Source organism: Balaenoptera acutorostrata, chromosome 1 (genome assembly GCF_949987535.1).
Source record: "Balaenoptera acutorostrata chromosome 1, mBalAcu1.1, whole genome shotgun sequence".
Lineage (NCBI taxonomy): Eukaryota > Metazoa > Chordata > Mammalia > Artiodactyla > Balaenopteridae > Balaenoptera > Balaenoptera acutorostrata.
Window position 1 is genome coordinate 132,405,752 of NC_080064.1, and position 26,134 is coordinate 132,431,885.

Sequence of the window (26,134 nt, forward strand, 5' to 3'; positions counted from 1 at the left end):
GTCAAGAAACTTTTGCACAAAATCCAGGGTCTGACATGATTCTGAATCTACTATCTGGTTTTTTAATAAAAATGCACTGTATTATTATGATTTATAAGAAATATACATTTGGTCATTCAGATAACCAAAATATATTTCTCATATATATTTTGTCATCATCCACAGTTTCTGGTTCACAGCTTCCAAAACCCTAGGAATTTCCTAAGTGATGAGAGCCTTAAAGGTACCTTTTGTTAGATTAATGAGGTGACTTTTGGACCCCACCTAAGGATGGGGGCTGATTGCTAGGGAAACTGACCAAGTCATAGGGGATTGGAAACTTTAGTTCCACCCACCTGACCTCTGGGGTGGGGAGGGAGCAGGAGATTGGATCAATCACCAGTGGCCAAGTATTTAATCAATCATGACTATATAATGAAGCCTCCACAAAAACCCAAAAGGACAGGGTTCAGAGAGCTTCCAGGTTGGTGAATACCTCGAGGTTTGGGGAGAGTAGTATACCTGGTGAGGGCATGGAAGCTCCGTGCCCTTTCTCCATACCTTACCCTATGCATCTCTTCCATTTGGCTGCTCCTGAGTTATATCTTTTTATAACAAATCAGTAATCTAGTAAGTAAAATGTTTCTCTGAGTTCTGTGAGCCCCTGTAGCAAATTAATTGAACCCAAGGAGAAGGTTGCGGGAACCTCTGATTTATAGACAGTTGGTCAGAAGTACAAGTAACAACTTGGACTTGTGACTGGTATCTGAAACCAATACCATGTTGCAATGTTAGAACCCCCAATCTCTAGCCCCATAAGTCAGAAGCACAGGTAATAACCTGGGCTTGCAATTGGCATCTGAAGTGGTAGGGAGATGGGGGCAATCTTATAGGACTGAACTCTTAACTTGTGGAATCTTATGTGATCTCTGGGTAGATAGTATCAGAATTCAGTTGAATTCTTGGGAACTCTGCTCATGTCAGAATTGTCATTAGTGTGGGGAGCCCCTCACCCACGCCATACACATTGGAAATTGAGTTTCAGAACACCAAAAGATGCACTAATCTTTCATATTTTATGGATATCCACTTTATTTTGGAAACTTATTTTTATTAAAAATTCTTCCAGGAAATGTCCATCAGATGTGACTTCCTGGGCCTTCTGTATTTTAAATATGTCTCTAACAAGTAATAATAATAGGAAGAAAAAGAGCTCACATTTATTGAAGTTCTGCTATGTGCTCTATGCATATTATTTAATCCTTTCAACAGTGCTTTAGAGTATATGATTCTATTTTTATTTTATAGACCTCCACCCTGAGATTTAGAGAGCTGATAGCCAAGGTAATATAGACTTAATGAGCAGTAGAGCTGCTATTTGAACCCAAGTCTTTTTTGGAAACAAAGTTTGTCTGTGTCCCACCACATTGTGCTGCAAGGCAGAAATAATTCCAGGCAGGCTCTGTTTTAAACATACCCAGAATCTGACCACCTCTCACCACCTTCACTGTTACCATCCTGGTTCAATGCTCCATGATGTTTTGCTTCTTTTATTCTAACATTTTCTGTTTTCCATACTTCTCTCTATGGACTCTAGTTTATTCTTAATAGCTGAAGTGATCCTTTAAAATAAGTCAGATCAGTAGTTCCTGATTTCACATTTCTCCCTCTGACCTAATCTCTGATTCCTTTGCTCATTCCTTTCTAGCATGATCTGCACAGCTAATTCACTCCACCCCTTCAAGTCATTTTCTCATTGAGGCCTACCCTGACCGACTACTTAAAACTGCAACCCCAATGGGACTTAATATACAATAATCTAGGATTTTCAAGCTCTTGATAAAGTTCTTAAAACTCTAAAGTTCTTTGCTTCAGTGTTAAACAATAACTTTTTTAATGTTGAAATACAGAATTGGAATGTATGTAAAATACCACAAATATACATAGTCTTAAGTGGAATAGTGAAGATGCACCTAGTGTTTTTCAAACATTGACTGTATCTCTTTGTAAGAGATACATTTTACATTGTGACCCAGTGGATGTTTATAAAGTTGAAACAAAAGTATTATGAAATACTTAACATTTCTACATGTAATATACTGGGATATTTTCTATTGAATTATATTCCTTTCCATTATAAAAAGTATGTTGGTTATGATTTATAAAATTGATTTCATCACCTACTTATCGTCAGATCCCATAGTGTAAAAAATATTGGCTTATTGCATCTCAAATCTCATTGACTTAGGAGATAAGATATGAATCTTGAGCACTGACTTCATGAAAATATAAACTGTAGAGAGTGACAGCTGAAACTTCACTTTAGTTTTGAGTTATTGGCATGTGACTATTAGTGAATATTTATGATATTCACATTAACAAAAGTAATAGATTTAGTTGCATAAATATGTAATTAAATGATTTAAAGTGCTTCTATTTTGTTAATATTGTGTGCTAATGTTAGAACTCTTGTGCTACATGCTACTTTCCATCGAGTGAATCAAGAGATTTCATTCTATCTTTTCTTCCCTCACTTCCAAATCTCAGTATTTTCATTTTCAGTTGATTGGCATTTATTTTTCTACCTATATTGATATTAAAAACTAACAATGAGGAAAAATATTAATAATGAAAAAATATTGATAATTTATGCTCCATTAAAGTATTACAACAATAATTCATAAATACATAACCCTACATAGCCTATCACACATTAAATTTTTTAGCATCTTATTTCTGAGGATAGAAAACATTTAATAGGTATTATCTCTGTAATATTTTCTGATGTAGTATATTCTCTAAATGTAAAATTTCCTAATATGATCTTTATTAAAAGTAAGAAACCCATATTCCAAGCTGTCTTTAATCATTGTCATCTTCCATGCAATGCTCCAGCCACAATAAATTATTTAGCCAATCCGTTTCTTCCTTTCTTTCTTCCTCTCTTCTTGCCTGCCTTCCTTCCTCCCTTTTGTCCTTTCCTCTAATAGTTTTGAGTACCTGCTATGTGCCATGCATGGTAGTAGGGAGAAAATAAAAGATATAATCCTTTGCCTTCGTTGGATTTAAACTGGATACAAATATCCCCAGTTGTGGAAGTGAAAACAGGAAGCCTTAGAAAGATTGCTTAGAAAGCCACTGATGGGATTAGATTCTGTGTATGTTGATTTACTTCTAACACCAGAGACTGATAGAGCATTGGAAGTGGCAGAGGTGTTCGCAGACATTAGTTCAGTCCTCACATTTTAAAGATGTTCTAGAAAACTGAGTCTCTTATAGATTAAATAATGTGTTGAAGTCACAGCTGGAACCTAAGCTGGGTTTTTGACCAGTGCTCTTTTATACCACCTCCTCTCTTTTTTGTGATATTGTCTACCCAGATCCCATGTTGTCATATACTTTTATATGTGGTTTGTGCTGTTAAAGATCTCTTTTCATAATGCACACACTGAACTATAGACTTTTACCATTATTGGTTTTGTTACTTGAAATTATAATTGGAACTATTAGAGATACATCTGTGGAAAGGCAATGAAAGGGGGCCATTAAGTGCTAATAAATGCCTCTCCTTATGAGAATGGAAATCTTTTCTAAGTATTTGAGCTCTTTTCACTGGTGCTCTTAAGTGGCTAGAAATAAAACTTGCAACACGCTTGTGGAATACTCTAGATGCCAGGGGATTCATTTCATTCTGTATTTGAATTGAGCACATTGTAGTTGGAGAATGTTTGTTGGTTTAAGCTTTCATTCCATGTTTTGCATTAACCTTTATTATGGAAAACAGTAGAACAATATTGAGAGCTCTTAGAGAATAGTCTTTAGATAGCTGATGACTTTCCAGGAAGCAGCTGAAAAGGTTAAAGTTATAGGTGTTTATTTTGATATATTTTCCTTTTCATATTACCCAAAACTTTTCAGTATGACAAACTGAATCTAGTTTACCCTAAATTCACATGCCTATGGCTAGCAAAAGATCATCAAAGATACTTGTTGCTATGGATATATATATATATATATATATATATATATATATATATATATATTCTGAAACAAATTTGGGTAATTAATTACTAAATAGATTTCAGGATAACTTACTACTACTATTTTTGCTAAAAATAATGATAATGATGATGATGGTTGTAATGATAGCAGCTAACATTTTTGACCACTTACTATGTGCTAGGTGTTACTATAAGTACTTCAATCTTCCTGTCTATGATTTCAAAATGCAGAATCCTCTGAAAATTAAATATTTTTGTAATTCATTTGGCAAAACTTATATTGACCTAAACTCATTTACTGACAAACTTTACCTGACTGATGTGAGGTTTTTCACAGTTTGTCTTTATCTCTGTTAGTGTGAATATTCATTTGTTTTGCTATAGATATACTTGTAGCAAATATGTGTTAGATATATTAGCCTGTTTGATTTCAGGGTGCTGCTTCAGATTTCATTACACAATGTAAGTTTCATGCATGATTTTACCATTCTCAAATCAGAAAAAAATTAAAAAAAATTTTAAATGGAACTATAGTTGAGTTACATTGTTGTGTTAGTTTCTGGTATACAGTGAAGTGATTCAGTTATACATATATATATTCTTTTTCATATTTTCCATTATGGTTTATTACAGGATATTGAATATAGTTCCCTGGGCTATACAGTAGGACCTTGTTTTTTAATTATTTTATATATAGTAGTTTGTATCTGCTAATCCCAAACTCCTACCACCCCCTTTCCCCTTTAGTAACCATAAATTTGTTTTCTGTGTCTGGGAGTCTGTTTCTCAAATCAGAAAAAAATTGAGTTGCGTTATCATATTTGGCCAACAGCAGGTAAAGGGTTGTATTATCTCCACCCCCACCCCAACTTACAGATGAGGAAACTGAGCCAGTTAGCAGTGGATTTTGAATTTAAACCCAGGCATTTTAGTGCTAGAATCTGTTCTCTTAACCACCATGCTATACTGCCTTAAAAATGAGTCTTTAAAAGCATTTCACAGACATAATTATTATATTATTTATCTAATAAAACTCCAGTGAAGATAAATTGAGATTTGAAAATAATTACTCCATTTATATCTCTCTGTTCTGCTTCCTATGTTAAATGCTATCTTAAACATTTATTTTTTTAGTAGATTCTGTCAGATTTGATTGTTTTATCTTCAACCTAATGGTCTGTTTTCCTTTGGACTTCTTAAATTTTCAAAAGCGTGTGTGCTCGTTTTTTAAAGCATGCTGGAGGACTTCCGTGGTGGCGCAGTGGTTGAGTCTGCCTGCCAATGCAGGGGACATGGGTTCAAGCCCTGGTCTGGGAAGATCCCACATTGCCACAGAGCAACTAAGCCCGTGTGCCACAACTACTGAGCCTGCGCTCTAGAGCCCGTGAGCCACAACTACTGAGCCCACCTGCCACAACTGCTGAAGCTTGTGCACATAGAGCCCGTGCTCCTCAACAAGAGAAGCCACCGCAATGAGAAACACGTGCACTGCAACGAAGAGTAGCCCCCGCTCGCTTTCTCTGCAACTAGAGAAAGCCTGTGCGCAGAAACAAAGACCCAACGGAGCCAAAATTAATTAATTAATTAATTAAAAAATAAAGCTTGCTGGGTCTTACAAGAAAGAGGAAACATTGCTGCTGAGACAAATGATACTTTGAGGTGCTTTATACTCTAAATAAAGAAGGAAGCCACCAAGCAGTTTAGTATAGCAAATAATTTGGACAGTAAAAAAAATGGTCACCTTAGTTACACACTCTCAGTTTACTGATTGTTGATGGACATGTAGTTTACATATTATTCTTGACATATACAAATGAGCAATATGGTCTAATGGGTATACTCAGAGAAGAGTAGATAGAGAAAATAATTCTTAAGTTTATTCATTAATATGCCTTCTTTAGTCAGCAGAGTTTATTGAATAGTAAGAAGGAATTTATTGAACTCTGTTATGTGTTTCCACTGGCTACTTTTAGTACATTTCAGGACTTGGAGCTATTAAAAGTATTTTTCCTAAACTTTCATTGGGAATATAGTTTCAGAGGTAACTTCTAAGATAAGAAATAACTAAACATTTATTATGTGTGTATTTTAAATATATATATTCATGTTTATATATATATAATCATCTATTAGATATTGAGTACTTTTCTTTTTCCTTAGTTCTTTGATCTTTAAAATTTTCCTAATCAATGATATAGGATCACAGGAAAAAGTCAATTAAACAGACAAGAAAAAACACATTTCAGGTAAGAAAATAAAACAATAGAACACATACATGATACCTGTATCTTTAATTATGAATGTGTATTTATTTTTTAAAAGTCACCCCTTAAAATTTATCTTCCCAATAAATTCAATTTCATTCCTAGAATGCTGACTTTATGTGTTTACCAAGTCACCACTGAGCACGTTCTTTGTGCCAGGTGCTATGCCAAACACTGGCGTTATAGAAATGAGGTTCCTGTCGTAGGGAGCTTGTCTAGGAGAGGGGATGTGACTGGGGTTCGTGGTACTTTGCAATAAAGAGGAGGGGCATCTAAATATACTGTCATATCAGGAAATACTTGCCATGCATAGGAAGCTCTGCCAACATTCTATCTTTAAGGGTGAGATGGGTAAAGAAAGGTGCATTGGGTAAGGGCTTCTGTGGTAGAGGAGTCAACACAGGGGTCTGAAATCAGTGTGAAGTCACTTGAGAACCAGATGTTCTGGTAATAAAAGATTTGTGAGGGAGAATAATGGATGAAGCTTCTAGAGTGTTAGGGAGGAACTGGATTCAAGGATCCACTTAAAGCTGTCCTTGACAATTGGAAATCTTGTTCCCATTGACAAAAACACTATATGGTGTGGCTGTGGCTCTCTGTTTTGTTTTAGTGGAGAAAATGACCTATACTTTTGGGCTAATTTTTTCTTCCAGTGTCTCAGAAAAAGTGAAAACAGAGAGTACAGTATTGGCTAGGGAAGTTTCTACCCTTATTCATACTTTCCTTCCATCCCCCTGCCAAGGAACCTGTAATACACATTCAGGACCAAGGACAGTAATTGGGCCACATTTCTCCAAGTTATGCCTTAGTAGGGGAGGGGTTGTAGTGGGCTGCCTAGACCAGCCTTGCCCTAGTCATTGGATAAGTGTTCTCTCGCCCTTGTTTCTCACTGAGTGTGCTCTTCCACACATGGGCCTTTCCTAGCCATTGTGGTGTCAAAGTACAAAGGTCTGAGGCTCATGAATGGGCTTCATGGAAAAAGGGGCACGGGACGCCTTTCAGTTTCTTTGATAGCCAGGCTTTAGGCCTGCCTCTTAACTTGGCCAAATGAAGGTTACATATGATCCAGCCCATGTTTTCAGGGTTGTGAAGGGAATGTATTGGGGTTTGAGGCAAAGGCTGTCTGACCTTGTCCTTTCCACACATCTCTCTTAAAAACCCAGCAGGAAGGGGTGACCAACAGAACTGAACGTTTAGCACCCTGGGTTCTCTTATTTTTCTTTGATCTGTAGTACATATTTTCAATGGGGGTGAGATTGCCCCTGAGGGGGCAAAAATTGATTCTTGGGGGTCAAAAAAAATCTTACTCTTTTTATGTATAAAGCATAAATGTACATGCAGTACATATACTATAGTACAGCTGTGGTATTAAATTTAATGGGAGGAAATTAATGCGGAAAATGTCTAATAAGGCTTCTTGTGTGCACAGTAGTAAATAAGAAAGTTGAGAAACATGTCTAAACCATGCTGTCTCTCTTTTTCTTTCTCATTCTCTTTGTTAGGCAGTACAAGGCTGGTTCAGTGACTCATAATGCCATCACTATTCTGGACTCTGTCTTTTTTTGCTCTGCCATTCTTAGTGCATAGCTTTCTTCTTCAAGGTTGCCTTGTGATGTAAGATGGTTGCTGCAGCTCTGCTATCATGTATAACTGAGAGGGAGAAGAAAGAGGAGGGTAGGGCCAAAGGTACACATCAGCTAAATTAGATCCTTTCAAAGGAACTATCTGTGATGTCACTCAGCAACCTCTAATTATATCTTACTGACTAAAATATAATTGTGTGGACACCCCATTTGTAAGGGAGGCTGTGAAGTGTAGGTTTATTTATTTATTTACCTATTTAAGTTGGGCACATTGCCATTCTCAACAAAATTGGGATTCTGTTAATGAGAAATAATGGGCAAATGGATATTGGGTAGGCAACTAACAGTCTCTTTAGTTGTCCCTTTGTCATTCATTTGCACGGCAGCTACCCAGGGTAAGGTATAATCTGTGATTTGAAGTAGAATGACAGCTAAGTGCCTCTACTTGATGCTGGGACTTATTAATCTGGTGCTTTAAATTCTTGAACTGACTTTGTGAATAAGTAAATAAAATGGATTACATATGAAGGCATTCAATTTTTGAGAGTATTTCCTAGTGGGGAGAACACATGGTATTTGTAAACTGAGAACTGGCTTCTTCCTTCAGTTTACAGATCTCTGACTCAGAAACTTTTGCATTTTGAATATTGCAATGGGAACCATTAATTACTGGTTAATTATATTTAATGAAAACATATTGCTTAGAAATTCTGAGTTTTGTGAATGAAAGGTAAATATTGAAATTTCTTAGATGTTAGTAAAAAAATAAATAAAAGCACTGTGTTTCTTGCATTTGGATTTGCAACTACGTTTTTCAAACAAAATGATGGTGGTATTTATTGAATACCACAAATTATAGAGTAAATGATAGCCCCAAAATGTGATCTTTTACAAATCAGTAAATGCTAATATTCTTACTGTGTGCCAAGAATTTAGGGGAAAAAGGAAACTCTGGTGGAAAATTTCCAATTAAATGTGTGGATTTGGGCATAATTACTTCCTTCAGCAATTAAAGTGGCATTGTAATGGCTGGCAAAGCTGGAGATTAGGGCACGCAAACACAAAACCATTGTAACAGCGCCATTGTGTTCAGTGTGTGGAATACATGACCTCAGTCCTTCTTGGGGCAGGGAGTAAACAGTATTTGGCAGTGACCTGTCTATCTCTGTTTCTCTCTCCTGTTTCTCTCCCTCTTTTTCCTCTTTTCCTTTCTCTCTTTAAAATTGAGTTATCATTTGGAAGGACTGTGAGATAATAATCCTACACGGACTGTTTTGGAACACATAAAATTACATTTTGAGGATAATTTTTAGAAGAGACTTCTCTGTTTTTAAGGAATGATTTTTAAAAGTATATTGGCTCTTGGATTTTAAAAAATATTGTTTCCTTCAAATTCTATTCTTTGTCTTCAGACATTCAGTAATATTTGCCTCCCTGATGTTCTGTGTTGTGTACTTTGGTGAATACTGTTAGATCTTAAACATTCATAATAAAAATATTAATTTCAGAGCTTCCCTCGTGGCGCAGTGGTTGAGAATCTGCCTGCCAATGCAGGAGACACGGGTTCGAGCCCTGGTCTGGGAAGATCCCATATGCTGCGGAGCAACTAGGCCCGTGAGCCACAATTACTGAGCCTGCGCGTCTGGAGCCTGTGCTCCGCAACAGGAGAGGCCGCGATAATAAGAGGCCCGCGCACCGCGATGAAGAGTGGCCCCCACTTGCCGCAACTGGAGAAAGCCCTCGCACAGAAACGAAGACCCAACACAGCCATAAATAATAAATAAATAAATAAATAAATAAAATTAAAAAAAAATTAATTTCAATGACCTCAGCAAATTACTGGTAAATCAAAAGTTATCTTGCCTGTTCTTTCTGTCCATGTAAAATGCCACTTAGCTGTCTGCCTGTTGAGAATCAGATATGGGAATGTTTTCCTTCCATGTTTTGAATATATGGGGCAATGAGAAAACATCCTGAAAGAGTAGGTGGCAAGTGTTAAAAATAATACCTGGGCACTGAAGGAGGCACTGGGAGGAACACGGGGATGAGGGAGCAGATGTGTAAATAGACCAGTATGACAAGTGTGTGTTGAGAGTTTAGGTAGAGGCATGTACAGGGGCATTTCAAAGAAGGTGTACAGGGGGATATTCTCAGAGAAGGTGATATGGAGCTGAGTATTGAAGATTAAGTAGGAGTTGACTAGATGGAGAAGTGGGGGGAGAGCATCCCATGAGGGAAGCATGGAATATGCCAAGGAACGTGCCTGAGAGCACAGGTGAACACTGAAACTTCCACTAGGAGGCACACGTTTTTTGTTGTTGTTTACAGTTTGGATTTCATGCTAAAGACAGTGGGGAGTCATTTAATGATTTAGAGTCTGGGAATGATGTGATGGGACTTATGTTCCTCTTGAGGTTGGATTGGAGGGTGCTCAAATTGGATGCCGGGAAATTAATTGGGAGATTATTGTGGTAGTCTGTATGAGAGTTGGAGGCACCTGGAATGGGGATTGAAATAGAGAAGAGAGGATGCATTTAAGCAATATTAAGGTAGAATCAGCAGGACTTGGTGGCCATTTTGGAGCGTGAAGACAGAGGAAGATGGTGGATGGATGATTTCCATGTAGTTGGTTTGGCTGACATGTATGGATGCTGATGATGTGGATTGTGATTGAGAATAAGGGAGGAGAAACATGTTGGATAGATGATAATGAGTTGAATTGTAGAGACTGGGTTTTTTTTGGTTTTTTTGTTTTTTTAAAATTTTATTTATTAATTTATTTATGGCTGTGTTGGGCCTTCGTTTCTGTGTGAGGGCTTTCTCCAGTTGCGGCAAGTGGGGGCCACTCTTCATCGCGGTGTGCAGACCTCTCACTATCGCGGCCTCTCCCGTTGCGGAGCACAGGCTCCAGACGCGCAGGCTCAGTAATTGTGGCTCACGGGCCCAGTCGCTTCGCGGCATGTGGGATCTTCCCAGACCAGGGCTCGAACCCGTGTCCCCTGCATTGGCAGGCAGATTCTCAACCACTGCGCCACCAGGGAAGCCCTAGAGACTGGTTTTGAGACATCTAAGTGGAGATGTCTAAGAGGCTAGTGTGACTTTGGGATACCTCTGACTTCTGGTATTTAACTTATTGCTCTGGGGACTCCTTCTCAATCTCTTCGTTAGTTCTACTTCTTTCAGGTGCTCATTAAGTATTGGTATTTTCCAGACTCCATATTCATCACTCTTCTCCACTCTGTTCCTACTCATCTGTTCTCTTGGCTTCAACAACCTGCTCCAATGAAGACTCACAAATTATTATCTCTACACAGGACCTTTATCCTAAGTTCCAGTTGCTCAGTCTTACTATGTACTTGTCTTAATCTAGATATTATCTAGGTATCTAAAGGTCAACATATCCTCATCTTCTCCCATTTTCTTTTACAGTGTAGCATAGTCTAATGCTCAGGAGCACAGATGCTAGAGTCACACTTTCTAGGTTTGAGTCCTAGATCTGTCACTAGCTTTGTGACTCTGAGAAAATTATGTAGCCTTTCTGTGCCTCAGTGTCCCCATTGGTGAAGTGAGAATAACAATAGTATCTACCTCATAGGGTTGTTATGAAGATCAAGTGAAAATGATGCCTGGCACATGGTAGATACTATATATATATCAGCTATAACCAGATCTTTCTGTATTTCCTATTCTGGTCAATGGCACCACTATTCAATCAGCTTCCCAAACCAGAAATATCCTGGTGGCTATTAACTCCTTCATATCATTTCATTCCACATCAAAGTGATCATTAAGTCCTGTCAGTTGTCCATTCTCTCTGTTGTCTTCTCTCCATCTTCACTATCACTGCCTTGAATAACCTTTATCATCTTCTTCCTCAGTGACCTAGACAGGTTAGTGACTAGTCTCCCTGTCTTTTGTTTTCCCTTTTCAACATTCTCTGTAGAGTCCCCCAGTGAACTGTAAATCCGATCACTGAAAACTCTTCAGTGCTCTCCTGTTTTCATAGGAAGAAAAAAATACAAGTGAAGCCTTCTAAGGTCTCCTCCTGCCTCCTTCTCCAGAGACTTCTCCACCTCATTCTGACCTTTCTTTAATATTTACAGTTCCATAATGTTCTGTGTTACGTAGATCTTCCATGTCTTTACACATTCCCTGTGGATCCCCTGTGGAATGCCTCCTTATCCCATGTCTCTCTGAAATTGTTTCTGGCTGGTCCCCCAAGCAGAATAGATTATTCCCTGCTTTGCATCTATACTTCAACTTGTGTGGAGCTTAACCATAGAGTCTGTCATGCTTACTGTAGTCATTTGCATTTCGTTTCTCACTCCCCTCCCCAAGACTAAGATGATTTGGCTTTGAATGGATCAGCTACATGAATTAACTTATTGGAGGGTATGAGTTATACCTCTTGGCTTCAGTCAAGGGCAGATGTTAGACATTTATTTACTGAACAGATCACCTGGTTATTCATCATTACATCTATATTGAACAAAAGCATGTCCATAGTTTATTTGCTGCTAAGGGGGAAAATTCCTTTTAGCTTTGTTGATACAGCCATTGCTCTCTTTTTAGGCTTCCAAAGATCAACCATTTCCTAATTGAGCAATGATAATATTTCTTGATAACTAAGTTTCTGGAAGAGCCAATAAGAAATGTTATCAAGGTGGTTCTTAGACCATAGCATGGGAACTGTTCTCTCCTTTTTGTTCAGGAATCAGGAAACCATGAAAGAGCATTGACTTTTTGTCTGAAGACTAGCTGTTAAGACTGTGTAGATTAATGCTTTATTGAGGTGGGTTGAGAGAGAAGAAAGACATTTGAATCGTAGCTGCTATGTGGCATAGAGAGGGAAGCACTACTCCTGCCTTAAAATCTGTACAGTCCAATCATAGATGAGGCATTCAGGCTAAAGAAGGGAGTAAATTTAATACTGCTTAGTCTCCAGATTACTCTTCTCGCTCTACCTTGAAGGTCCATTTTTCAGGAAAATGGCACACAAATTTAAATCCACAGTAATACTAAAGGCACAGTCTTCTTTTCTGCATTAATTTAGCAAAGTAATTTTTCTGTAAGATGTACCTACAGGAGAACCAACCAGCTATTGCACAGAAAATAATAAAATTCAAATGGATGGTTGTACTTAATGGCTAATGAATTATTCATGATTGTTTGTATCAGTGCCTTGGCTCCCTGTTGATGGAGGCAGGAAAAAGGAACTGAGCTTTCCAAACCAGTGCAGCTGGTCAATATCAAGGGGACAGTTCAGGTGTGATCTGAGCCTCCTCACCTCCAAATTTCATTCATGAAATGTTCAAAATTGTCAAGGCTTTTTTTTTTTTAACACGAGAGGATGCTAAAATATCAGGGAAAACACCCTGTGGTTGTATTGTAGCAATAATAATAGTACTACTTTTTTTCTGTGGTGCTTTGGTTTTTAAAAATTTCCCACATGTTGCATTTCCTTTAATTCATAGGATTTTCTCAATTTAGCAGAAAAAGAAACTGAGGTTTAGAGAATTTTGCCCATTCAGTGGCAGAACTGGGGTTCAATGAGAGGTTCTCTGTGTTTCCTTTGAGGGCTCACCCCCTTAGCTCTCACAGCAGGGGTGTGCTGAGCATATGGTTTTCATGCTGCTGGGTCATCAGAATGACATGAATCTTCAGGGTGCCAGATTAGTCACTCAGTCTTCAGAAGAGAGAAATTTCTCTCTTGTGCTTTGTGGCATTCAGATACTCCTGTGAAGTCAGAAGAGACTTCAAAATAGCAGGATTTGGTTACCAAATCTTTTGACTTTTGGTGAAAATGTATGTGTTGGAGGTAGGACTGGGGAGAGCCATGAAGGGGATACTTGAATACGTTTATTACTCTTAAAGCAAAGTTCTGTTTGCTTAATAAAAATGTAGAGAAAAGTGTTAGCTATATCTGTCGGCTTACATTTTAGCCAAACACATGATAATTATTTGTTATTTAAGATGTTTGATACCTTCTGTTTTGCTTTGATAATGTTCAAATGATTGTTACTAAATCTACATTATAAATATATGGTCACAAGCATGAGTTGAAGCAGATCCCAGCATGAAGGTATTAAGTAACTAAACCTCCTTTCTTCCTTCTTCCTTCTCTCCTTCTTTATTTTCTACATCTTTTTCTTAAAGAAGATATTTTATTGATTTGTTAAATGCCATTATTTAGACATTTAAGACATGTATATTTATCTTTGGCATCTATACATCCTAAAACCTCATTCATGGCCCTAATAACTCAAACAGATGGCCTCCAGCTCTTTGCTCTGGAGTTTTGTTTCATTTTCCCTTTACCAATTTTGATTCTCAAATTAACTTTTCCTTTTTAGGTCTAGGCACAGAGTAGATGCTCTCCTTGTTTTTTTTAAAGTGATTACTGAAAACATCCAAACTAACAAATATTCTAATACAGTTCCTGAAGAATATTAAGAGTATCTGATTGCATGTATTTGGATGTTTTTAAAAAGAGAGTGTTTGTCTCTCTCATTTCTGAACTCTAGTGTAATTTACCTGCTCCCTTCTTAATGGTTTTCTTTGTGCATGTATGTCTTTATCTTCCCATTAGATTTTGTACTCCTGGTGTCTAACTAGTGCAGGCCCATGCCCACAGCATCTTCCTAGCACTTCTTAGTTTTTCAGTGAATTTTTTTGATAAGTAAATAATATTATTTATTCAGGTGGCATTTTTTAAGAGCAAAAACAAGTCTGTAATTTCACTATTCTCTATTTTAGTTACATATAGTGACATTCCAAATGAAACTTAGTCCTTGGAGTCAAGGAGTAAAATCATTAACTTAGCTAAGAGGCTGTCAGAATTTACACTAGCACTTGCAAAATAAATTAGTTGTAAGTAGGGAAATTTTGCTTAATTTTATCTCTGTAACTCTCTATTTCAAAGTATTAGTGGAGCTAAAGCCTTGGATTTTGCAGCATTCTCACTGACCATTACCAATTGTATAAGCTGTTGTTTACTGAAATCCCATCTGTGTTGAAGCTGTGTTCTGTCAATTTTCCTACAAAACTCATAGTATATCCCATGCCATTATTATCCACTAAATCGTTAAGTAACATTTCCTAACTTGAGGCCAGTCGTTCTCAAACTGTAACAGGGAAGAGCTAAATTGGACTCCATGTTTGATCTGTTTCTTTGACTTTAACCTTTGCTTTTCGTTGTTTTTGTTATTATTATCATACATAATGGCCTCCCTCAGGTAACCTTGCCCCTCTGCCTGAATGTTAAACCAAAGTGCCTTTGTACATCCTGACCCTGTCCACCTGTGGATGGCTGCAAGAAAGAAGAAATTAACACATCCCCTCTGGGAGGCTGGCCATTCCAGGTGATATTTGCAAAATTTATGGCCATTTTACTTTACTTCCTCATCACCTCCCCCTCTCTGATTCTATAAAAGAAACTGGCATCCAGACCCAGATAAGATAGTTTTTCAGAGACACTAGTCCACCATCTTCTTTGTCTGCAGGATTTCTGAATAAAGTTGCTATTCCTTGCCTCAACACCTCATCTCCTATTCACTAGCCTGTTGTGCGGCATGCAGAGCGAGCTTGGACTCAATAAAAAAAACCATGGTGAACATCAGAATCCCCTGGAGTTTGTTAAGAGTATAGATGCCACATCTGTCCCTGAACATTTCGAATCTGTAGGTTCAGAATGGATCCTGGGTGTCTGTGGTTATAACACTTTCTGGTGGTCCTGGAAACACTTTTTGGGAAACATTGCCATTGAGTCAGAAATTTATTTTGAATGGAATTCTGTGATTTTTAAAATGATGATGCTTCTAAAAGTTGTGAGTCATTCTAAATTCTTTAAAAACAGTGTTATAGGTATGTTTATGAATTCTCTTTGACATTGCAGAATCAGTACTGATTTATGTGGCATTATAGATATAATTATAAAATACTTTCTTTGCAGTTTTATTGGTTTAGTGTATATTAACATGCCATTTTAAACACAATATTTATTTGAAAAATCTCCTTTTTTATAAGCTCCTATCTATCGGGAATGAGAAAAAACAAAAATCAAATTGCAGTATTTTTTCTGCTGTTAATTTCTACATATGCAATATTTATCTCCGCTTAATCCCACATTTTGTGTGTGACCTTTTATTGGAGAAAAAAATTAGGTATTTAGAAGATACAATCTAATGTGCCTTTATTACCTCTTATAATGGTCAGTATTTAATGGTGTTAATATTGATCTTGAAGCTGGATGGAGTGATGAATTTTTTAATTACCAAAGATTTTAAGGATTAACTTCCACAGCAAATATTTTTGTAAATCCTTGTTCTCTGAAAATAAAAATGAATTGACAATACACAGTAGTTTAATGCAAACTTTTATTAATTCCAGCTAAATGAATGAATTACATATTCCAGTGAGGTCATTATGATAATGCACGTGGGTTAGTATTCAGTATAAGGACCCTTCCCCACCCCCCCTTTTTTATTTTGCAAATGTCTCTTTTATAAGATGGGTCTAGCCTTCTTTAGATATGTGATGCATTGAAAGGTTGAGAATTAGAATTTCTGTGGAACTTCATTTGTAAATTTATAGGTGATCAGAATTCCTTAATATGCCTTAATCTATTCCTTCTTTTTTTTTTAGGGACTTTCTCCCTCGAGGGTCCGGCATTGTAACGAGAAGGCCTCTTGTGCTGCAGCTTGTTACTTCCAAAGCAGGTAATGAATGAGGATGTTTGCCACATGGATGAGTGTATCCCATGGTACCTGTTGTCTCCACTCCTGGCTGTTGGGTTGTAGCAACAGAAACGTTTTCATGATCACTCTGCTATGGGTAGCTGCCTATATTTCTCTCCAAAATGCCCTCTTCTTCATTGCTTTTTAAATTCCCTTTATTACATTAAATGGAAAGTCTCATTTCTCATTGTAATATATTTATAATTTTACAGTGTGGCATAACCACTAATACCCCTGGTATACGTCCTTCCTTCCTGCGTGTGTGTGTGTGTGTGTGTGTGTGTGTGTGTGTGTGTGTGTGTCTGGGAATTTTTAAAAAGTAATTTAACATCCATCTAATACCTGTATGCATATTGTCGACTGAAAAAAAAAAACCCACGCAACCTAAAAGTTGAAAGTTGTGTTTTATTCGTTTTAGGATTTAAAGCCCGGGAGGCAGCATCTCAAGTAACCCTGAGAGACCTGCTCCGAGGAGGCAACGGGGGAGCTAGGATATATAGGAGTTTTGCAACAAAGGGCAGGTAGTAGGAACAAAAGATTACTGTTAATAAAAGAAAACTAGATATCTCAAGGAATTTATCACTTTTCTGAGACTGGGAAGATGCAAGAGTCTGGGCTCAATGAAATCATTTCTTTGATATGCACCTCGGCTATCTGGGGTCAGTATCTTGTATTTTCACATCCTGAGTTTCCATCTGGGTTCACCAGCTCACCCTCCCGTGGTGGCTGCAATCACTGATAACTGTGACATCCTTTGTTTACTGATATGGCAGGCAATATTCCATTTATCAATATGTATAGTGTATGTGTATCTATATCTATGTTTATATCCATATCTGGATCTATATCTAATGTGCTGTTTTTGGCCCTCTCCTTAACACCATGGTAATTTTTTAGGCAAATGAGCTTTATTTTCATTTTTGTTTCTCAGTAACTGGTGATGTGGAATTTTTTGTGTGCGTTTATTTGGTATTTGTATTTCTTCTTTTGTGAATTGGCTGTTTTTTTTTTTTATCTTTGCCCATTGCTTTTTGAGGATTTTACTACTTTTCCTAACAATTTCTTTGAATGCTTAAGACTGAAACACTTGTAAAGTTCATGCTTCATAATTTGCAAAAACAATGTCATGGAGGTTTACCCTTATGTTTTCTTCTAATAATTTTACAGTTTTGATTTTACATTTAGACCTTTGATCCATTTTGAGTTAATCTTTATAAGTGGTACAAAGTAAGAGTTCAACTTCATTTTTTGCATGTGTATATCCAATTGTCCCAGCACCATTTTTAGAAAAGACTATTCTTTCTCCACTGTATGTTTTTTGGCACCTTCATTGAAAATCAATTGGCCATAGATACATGGGTTTATTTCTGGACTCCCAAGTCTATTCAGTTGTTCTATATCTCTGTATTTGTGCCTGTACCATACTCTCTTAATTACCCTTGCTTTGTACTTAGTTTTGAAATTCAGAAGTATGAGTTTTTCTACTTTGTTCTTCCTTTTCAAGGTTGTTTTGGCTATCCTGAGTCCTTTAAAATTCTATGTGAATTTGAGAATCAGTTTGTTTTATCCCAGGAATGCAAGATTGATTTAATATCTGAAAATCAAGTAACGTATCATATCAACAGAATGAAAACAAAAATCACAGGATTGTCTCAATAGACTTAGAATGAACATTTAAGAAAATCCCATACTCCATCATGAAGCACTCAGCAAACTAGGAATAGAAGGGCACTTCCTCAACTTAATAAAGGACATGTATGAAAAACTCACAGCTAACATCATACTTAATGGTGAAAGACGGAATGCTTACCCTCTAATATTGGGAATAAGACAAGGATGTCCACTGTTGTCACTTCTATTCAGTGTTGTACTAGAGGTTCTAGCCAGCGCAGTTGGGCAAGAGAAAAAAAATAAAAGACATCCATATTGGAGAGGATAGAGTAAAATTATCTCTATTTGCATATGATATGATCAAGTACATAAAAATTCCTAAGGAAGTCACTAAACAACTATTAGAATTAATAAATGAACTCCACAAGGTTACAGGATACCAGATAAAGATACAAAAATCAATTGTAATTTTATACACTTGCAATGCGCAATCAAAAACTTGCAGTAAGAAAACAATTCTATTTACAATAGCATCATAAAGAATACACTACTTAGGAATAAATTTAACAAGAAGAGCAAACCTCATACTATGAAAACTACAAACTATTATTTAGATAATTTGAAAAACATCCTATATTCACTGATTGGAAGACTTAATGTAAGTTGGCGATACTTCCCAAATTGATTGATAGAGTCAATGCAATCCTTATCACAATTCAGCTCACTTTTTGGGTAGAAATTGTAGACATTTTAAACCATTTCTTAATGTAAAAAAATCGAAGTTTGATCCAAAGGAATGAACTTGAATAATGTCATTTGGAAAAAGTAAATTGCTTACAAATCTACAATGTACCAGATACTATTTGAAGCTCTGGAGATATAGCAGTGACTAGGACAAAGTCTCTGCCCTTCTGGTGATTTATAGTCTGGTTATATCATTTTTAATGTATAGAAGGTTTACTCTTTATGGTTATAAAGTCTATACATTTACATTTAACAAAAAGTAAATATTTAGCATAATTTTTTCCTTTCCATACTTTAAAAATTTTTTAGCGTTTAGGTCCGAAATTTATTTTCATATATGAAGAAATAATTTTTTCCCCAGTCTCCTTTATCTTATATTTCACTCTTAGTGCAATCTATTTCTGAATATCTTTTTTGTTTTAATGTGCCAACACTATAGTGTTGCGCCGTGCGGCATATGGGATCTTAGTTCCCTGACTCGCACCTCCTGCAGTGGAAGCAGAGTCTTAACCACTGGACTGCCAGGGAAGTCCCTACAGTGTTTTACTTTAAACAGGTTTATAAGTTACTTTAATATCTATCTATCAGGGCTATAGTCCTCCCCCCATTATTTACTGATTTATTTATTTATTTATAATTTTAATTATTTTTTTTAATTTGAAGAGTTTGAATAACAAAATTTTATTTGCCCAAAACTGATACAGGCTTCTTCTACCTTTTAGGCATTCCCAGTTTGGGAGCTTTTTTTTTTTAACATAATTATTGGAGTAAAATTGCTTTACAATGTTGAGTTAGTTTCTGCTGTATAACAAAGTGAATCAGCTATATGTATACATATATCCCCATATCTCCTCCCTCTTGCGTCTCCCTCCCACCCGCTCTATCCCACCACTTTAGGTGGTCACAAGGCACAGAGGTGATCTCCCTGTGCTATGCGGCTGCTTCCCACTAGCTATCTATTTTAAATTTGGTAGTGTGTATATGTCCATGCCACTCTCTCACGTCATCGCAGCTTACCCTTCCCTTTACCTGTGTCCTCAAGTCCATTCTCTACATCTGTGTCTTTATTCCTGTCCTGCCCCTACGTTCTTCAGAACCCCCCCTTTTTTTTTTTTTGATTCCATATATAGGTGTTAGTATACGGTATTTGTTTTTCTCTTTCTGACTTACTTCACACTGTATGACAGACTCTAGGTCCATCCACCTCACTACAAATAACTCAATTTCGTTTCCTTTTATGGCTGAGTAATATTCCATTGTATATATGTGCCACATCTTCTTTATCCATTCATCTGTCGATGGGCATATAGGTTGCTTCCATGTCCTGGCTATTGTAAATAGAGCTGGAATGAACATTGTGGTACATGACTCTTTTTGAATTATGGTTTTCTCAGGGTATATGCCCAGTAGTGGGATTGCTGGGTCATATGGTAGTTCTATTTTTAGTTTTTTAAGGAACCTCCATACTGTTCTCCATAGTGGCTGTATCAATTTACATTCCCACCAACAGTGCAAGAGGATTCCCTTTTCTCCACACCCTCTCCAGCATTTATTGTTTGTAGATTTTTGATGATGGTCATTCTGACCAGTGTGAGGTGATACCTCATTGTAGTTTTGATTTGCATTTCTCTAATCATGAGAGATGTTGAGCATCCTTTCATGTGTTTGTTGGCAATCTGTATATCTTCTTTGGAGAAATGTCTATTTAGGTTTTCTGCCTATTTTTGGATTAGGTTGTTATTTTTTGATAATTGAGCTGCATGAGCTGCTTGTATATTTTGGAAATTAATCCTTTGTCAGTTGCTTCATTTGCAAATATTTTCTCCCATTCTGAGGGTTGTCGTTTCGTCTTGTTTATGGTTTCCTTTGCTGTGCAAAAGCTTTTAAGTTTCATTAGGTCCCATTTGCTTATTTTTGTTTTTATTTCCATTATTCTAGGAGGTGGATCAAAAAAGATCTTGCTGTGATTGATGTCAAAGAGCGTTCTTCCTATGTTTTCCTCTAAGAGTTTTATAGTGTCCAGTCTTACATTTATGTCTCGAATCCATTTTGAGTTTATTTTTGTGTATGGTGTTAGAAAGTGTTCTAATTTCATTCTTTTACATGTAGCTGTTCAGTTTTCCCAGCACCACTTATTGAAGAGGCTGTCTTTTCTCCATTGTATATTCTTGCCTCCTTTATGAAACATAAGGTGACCATATGTGTGTGGGTTTATCTCTGGGCTTTCTACCCTGTTCCACTGATATATATTTCTGTTTTTGTGCCAGTACCATACTAACTTGATTACTGTAGCTTTGTAGTATAGTCTGAAGTCAGGGAGCCAAGATTGCTTTGGATATTTGGGGTCTTTTGTGTTTCCATACAAATTGTGAAGTTTTTTGTTCTAGTTCTGTGAAAAATACCATTGGTAATCTGATAGGGATTGCATTGAATCTGTAGATTGCTTTGGGTAGTACAGTCATTTTCACAGTGTTGATTCTTCCAATCCAAGAATGTGGTATATCTCTCCATCTGTTTGTATCATCTTTAATTTCTTTCATCAGTGTCTTATAGTTTTCTGCATACAGGACTTTTGTCTCCTTAAGTAGGTTTATTCCTAGGTATTATATTCTTTTTGTTTCAGTGGTAAATGGGAGTGTTTCCTTAATTTCTCTTTCAGATTTTTCATCATTAGTGTATAGGAATGCAAGAGATTTCTGTGCATTAATTTTGTATCCTGCTACTTTACCAAATTCACTGATTAGCTCTAGTAGTTTTCTGGTAGCATCTTTAGGATCCTCTATGTGTAGTATCATGTCATCTGCAAACAGTGACAGTTTTACTTCTCCCTTTCTGATTAGGATTCCTTTTATTTCTTTTTCTTCTCTGATTGCTGAGGCTAAAAGTTCCAAAACCATGTTGAATAATAGTGGTGAGAGTAGGCAACCTTGTCTTCTTCCTGATCTTAGTGAAAATGGTTTCAGTTTTTCACCATTGAGATCCGTGTTGGCTGTGGGTTTGTCATATATGGCCTTTATAATGTTGAGGTAAATTTCCTCTATGCCTACTTTCTGGAGGATTTTTATCATAAATGGGTGTTGAATTTTGTTGAAAGCTTTTTCTGCATCTATTGAGATGATCATATGGTTTTTATCCTTCAGTTTGTTAATATGGTTTATCACATTGATTGATTTGCGTATATTGAAGAATCTTTGCATTCTCGGGATAAACCCCACTTGGTCATGGTGTATGACCCTTTTAATGTGATGTTGGATTCTGTTTGCTAGTATTTTGTTGAGGATTTTTGCATCTCTGTTCCTCAGTGATATTGGCCTGTAGTTTTCTTTTTTTGTGACATCTTTGCCTGGTTTTGGTATCAGGGTGATGGTGGCCTCGTAGAATGAGTTTGGGAGTGATCCTCCCTCTGCTATATTTTGGAAGAGTTTGAGAAGGATGGGTGTTAGCTCTTCTCTAAATGTTTGATAGAATTCGCCTTTGAAGCCATCTGGTCCTGGGCTTTTGTTTGTTGGAAGATTTTTAATTACAGTTTCAATTTCAGTGCTTGTGATTGGTCTGTTTATATTTTCTATTTCTTTGTGTTTCAGTCTTGGAAGGTTATGCTTTTCTAAGAATTTGTCCATTTCTTCCAGGTTGTCCATTTTAATGGCATAGAGTTGCTTGTAGTAATCTCTAATGATCCTTTGTATTTCTGCAGTGTCAGTTGTTACTTCTTTTTCATTTCTAAGTCTGTTAATTTGAGTCTTCTCCCTTTTTTTCTTGATGAGTCTGGCTAATTGTTTATCAATTTTGTTTATCTTCTCAAAGAACCAACCCTTAGTTTTATTGATCTTTGCATTGTTTCCTTCATTTCTTTTTCATTTATTTCTGATCTGATTTTTATGATTTCTTTCCTTCTGCTAACTTTTGGGTATTTTTTATTCTTCTTTCTCTAATTGCTTTAGGTGTAAGGTTAGGTTGTTTATTTGAGATTTTTCTTGTTTCTTGAGGTAGGATTGTATTACTATAAACTACCTCTTAGAACTGCTTTTGCTGCATCCCATAGGTTTTGGATTGTTGTGTTTTCATTCTCATTTGTTTCTAGGTATTTTTTGATTTCCTCTTTGATTTCTTCAGTGATCTCTTGGTTACTTAGTAGCATATTGTTTAACATTCATGTGTTTGTATTTTTTACAGATTTTTTCCTGTAATTGATATCTAGTCTCATAGCATTGTGGTTGGAAAAGATACTTGAAATGATTTCAGTTTTCTTAAATTTACCAAGGCTTGATTTGTGACCCAAGATATGGTCTATCCTGGAGAATGTTCCATGAGCACTTGAGAAGAATGTGTATTCTATTGTTTTTGGATGGAATGTCCTATCTATATAAATTAAGTCCATCTTGTTTAATGTGTCATTTAAAGCTTGTGTTTCCTTATCAATTTTCATTTTGGATGATCTGTCCATTGGTGAAAGTGGAGTGTTCCTGTCGATTTCCCCTTTTATGGCTGTTAACATTTGCCTTATGTATTGAGGTTCTCCTATGTTGGGTGCATAAATATTTACAATTGTTATATCTTCTTCTAGGATTCATCCCCTGATCATTATGTAGTGTCCTTTTTTGTCTCTTGTAATAGTCTTTATTTTAAAGTCTATTTTGTCTGAGATGAGAATTGCTACTCCAGCTTTCTTTTGATTTCCATTTGTATGGAATATCTTTTTCCATCCTCTCACTTTCAGTCTGTATGTGTCCCTAGGTCTGAAGTGGGTCTCTTGTAGACAGCATATATATGAGTCTTGTTTTTTTTTTTTAATTAATCAATTTATTTCGATTTTATATTTGGCTGTGTTGGGTCTTCGTTTCTGTGCGAGGGCTTTCTCCAGTTGCGGCTAGCGGGGACCACTCTTCATCGCGGTGCATGGGCCTCTCACCATTGCGGCCTCTCCCATTGTGGAGCATAGGCTCCAGACGCGCAGGCTCAGTAGTTGTGGCTCACGGGCTTAGTCGCTCTGCGGCATGTGGGATATTCCCAGACCAGGGCTCGAACCCGTGTCCCCTGCATTGGCAGGCTGATTCTTAACCACTGCGCCACCAGGGAAGCCCCTGGTCTTGTTTTTGTATCTATGCAGCCAGTCTATGTCATTTGGTTGGAGCATTTAATCCATTTACATTTAAGGCAGTTATCAATATGTATGTACCTATTACCATTTTCTTAATTGTTTTGGGTTTGTTATTGTAGGTCTTTTCCTTCTCTTGTGTTTCCTGCCTAGAGAAGTTCCTTTAGCTTTTTTTGCAAAGCTGGTCTAGCTTTTGCTTGTCTGTAAAGGTTTTAATTTCTCCGTCGAATCTGAATGAGATCCTTGCTGGGTAGAGTAATCTTGGTTGTAGGTTTTTCCCTTTCATCACTTTAAATATGTCCTGCCACTCCCTTCTGGCTTGCAGAGTTTCTGCTGAGAAATCAGCTGTTATCCTTATGGGGATTCCCTTGTATGTTATTTGTTGCTTTTCCCTTGGTGCTTTTAATATTTTTTCTTTGTGTTTAATTTTTGATAGTTTGATTAATATGTGTCTTGCCATGTAAATCTCGTTGGATTTATCCTGTATGGGACTCTGTGTGCTTCCTGGACATGATTAACTATTCCCTTTCCCATATTAGGGAAGTTTTCAACTATAATCTCTTCAAATATTTTCTCAGTCCCTTTCTTTTTCTCTTCTTCTTCTGGGACCCCTATAATTCGAATGTTGGTGCGTTTAATGTTGTCCCAGAAGTCTCTGAGGCTGTCCTCAATTCTTTTCATTCTCTTTTCTTTATTCTGCTCTGAGGTAATTATTTCCACTATTTTATCTTCCAGGTCACTTATCCATTCTTCTGCCTCAGTTATTCTGCTATGGATTCCTTCTAGAGAATTTTTAATTTCATTTATTGTGTTATTCATCATTGTTTGTTTGCTCTTTAGTTCTTCTAGGTCCTTGCTGAATGGTTCTTGTATTTTCTCCATTCTATTTCCAAGATTTTGGATCATCTTTAGTATCATTATTTTGAATTCTTTTTCAGGTAGACTGCCTATTTCCTCTTCATTTGTTTGTTCTGGTGGGTTTTTACCCATGTGTGTATTTCTCTTTCTTCTCATTTTGCTTAACTTACTCTGTTTGGGAGCTCCTTTGCACAGGCGCATGGTCTTAGTTCCCACTGTTTTTTGGTGTCTGCCCCCAGTGGGTAAGGTTCGTTCAGTGGGTTGTGTAGGCTTCCTGGTGGAGGGGGCTGGCGTCTGTGTTCTGGTGGATCTTGTCTTTCTCGTGGGCCGGACCACCTCCAGTGGTGTGTTTTAGGGTGTCTGTGAACTTATTATGATTTTAGCCAGCCTCTCTGCTAATGGGTGGGGTTGTGTTCCTGTTTTTCTAGTTGTTTGGCATGGGGTGTCCAGCACTTGAGCTTGCTGGTCGTTGACTGGAGCTGGGTCTTTGAGTTGAGATGGAGATGTCTGGGAGAGCTCTCTCCAATTGATATTATGTGGGGCTGGGAGGTCTCTGGTGGTCCAGTGTCCTGAACTTGGCTCCCCCACCTCAGAGGCTCAGGCCTGACACCCAGCTGGGGCACCAAAACCCTGTCAGCCACACAGCTTTTGGGAGGTCTGAGGTCTTCTGCTAGCGTTCAGTTGGTGTTCTTTAGGAGTTGTTCCACACGTCGACGTATTTTTGATGTATTTTTCTGGAGGAAGGTGATCTCCATGTCTTACTCCTCCTTCATTTTGAAGGTCCTCTCAGGACTTTGTTTTTTGTGTTTTTTTTTCCCCTGACTGCTTTGTGCACAACAGATTGAGAGAGCAAAGCTCCAGTTATCATACACATATACACATAAGGTCCAGTCTATTACAGTAATTGTCACAGGTGTGTGGTTCAGGAAGAGAATGAGTCCATCTTATAAATTGTCTTCTCTCAGCATCTTCAGAAAAGAAGAAAAAAATGGCACGTTTCTCCCCGAGGTAAATCCACAATAAAAACAGAGTAACAGGAAAAAACTTATGGAAGGCTCTTATGTGAAGGACTAAAATGCCAGATCCTCAAATCTACACATGTATGGATGCACTGTTGATAGTTTTCTATTCCCATAATTTATCTTTATTTAGGGGTTCTTTTCTATTTGTGTCAAAGTTTAGAATAATTTTGTAAAGACAAAACCATTGCCACTAGAATTATTTTAACTTCAATAGATTCATTAGAGAATAATCAATCTTTAAA

The 26,134-nt window shown here is 37.0% G+C and overlaps 1 protein-coding gene across 4 annotated transcripts in view; it reads left to right on the plus strand.

Moving 5' to 3' along the window:
- The window catches only part of DNM3 (dynamin 3), a 579,267-nt gene that overhangs the window by 75,089 nt on the left and 478,044 nt on the right, over positions 1 to 26,134 (plus strand). For all 4 annotated transcript variants that reach the window (XM_007165323.2, XM_007165324.2, XM_007165325.2 and 1 more), the window contains exon 2: positions 16,471 to 16,544. In XM_007165323.2, coding sequence (XP_007165385.1) covers positions 16,471 to 16,544 — 74 coding nt within the window. The remainder of the gene's footprint in view (positions 1 to 16,470; positions 16,545 to 26,134) is intronic.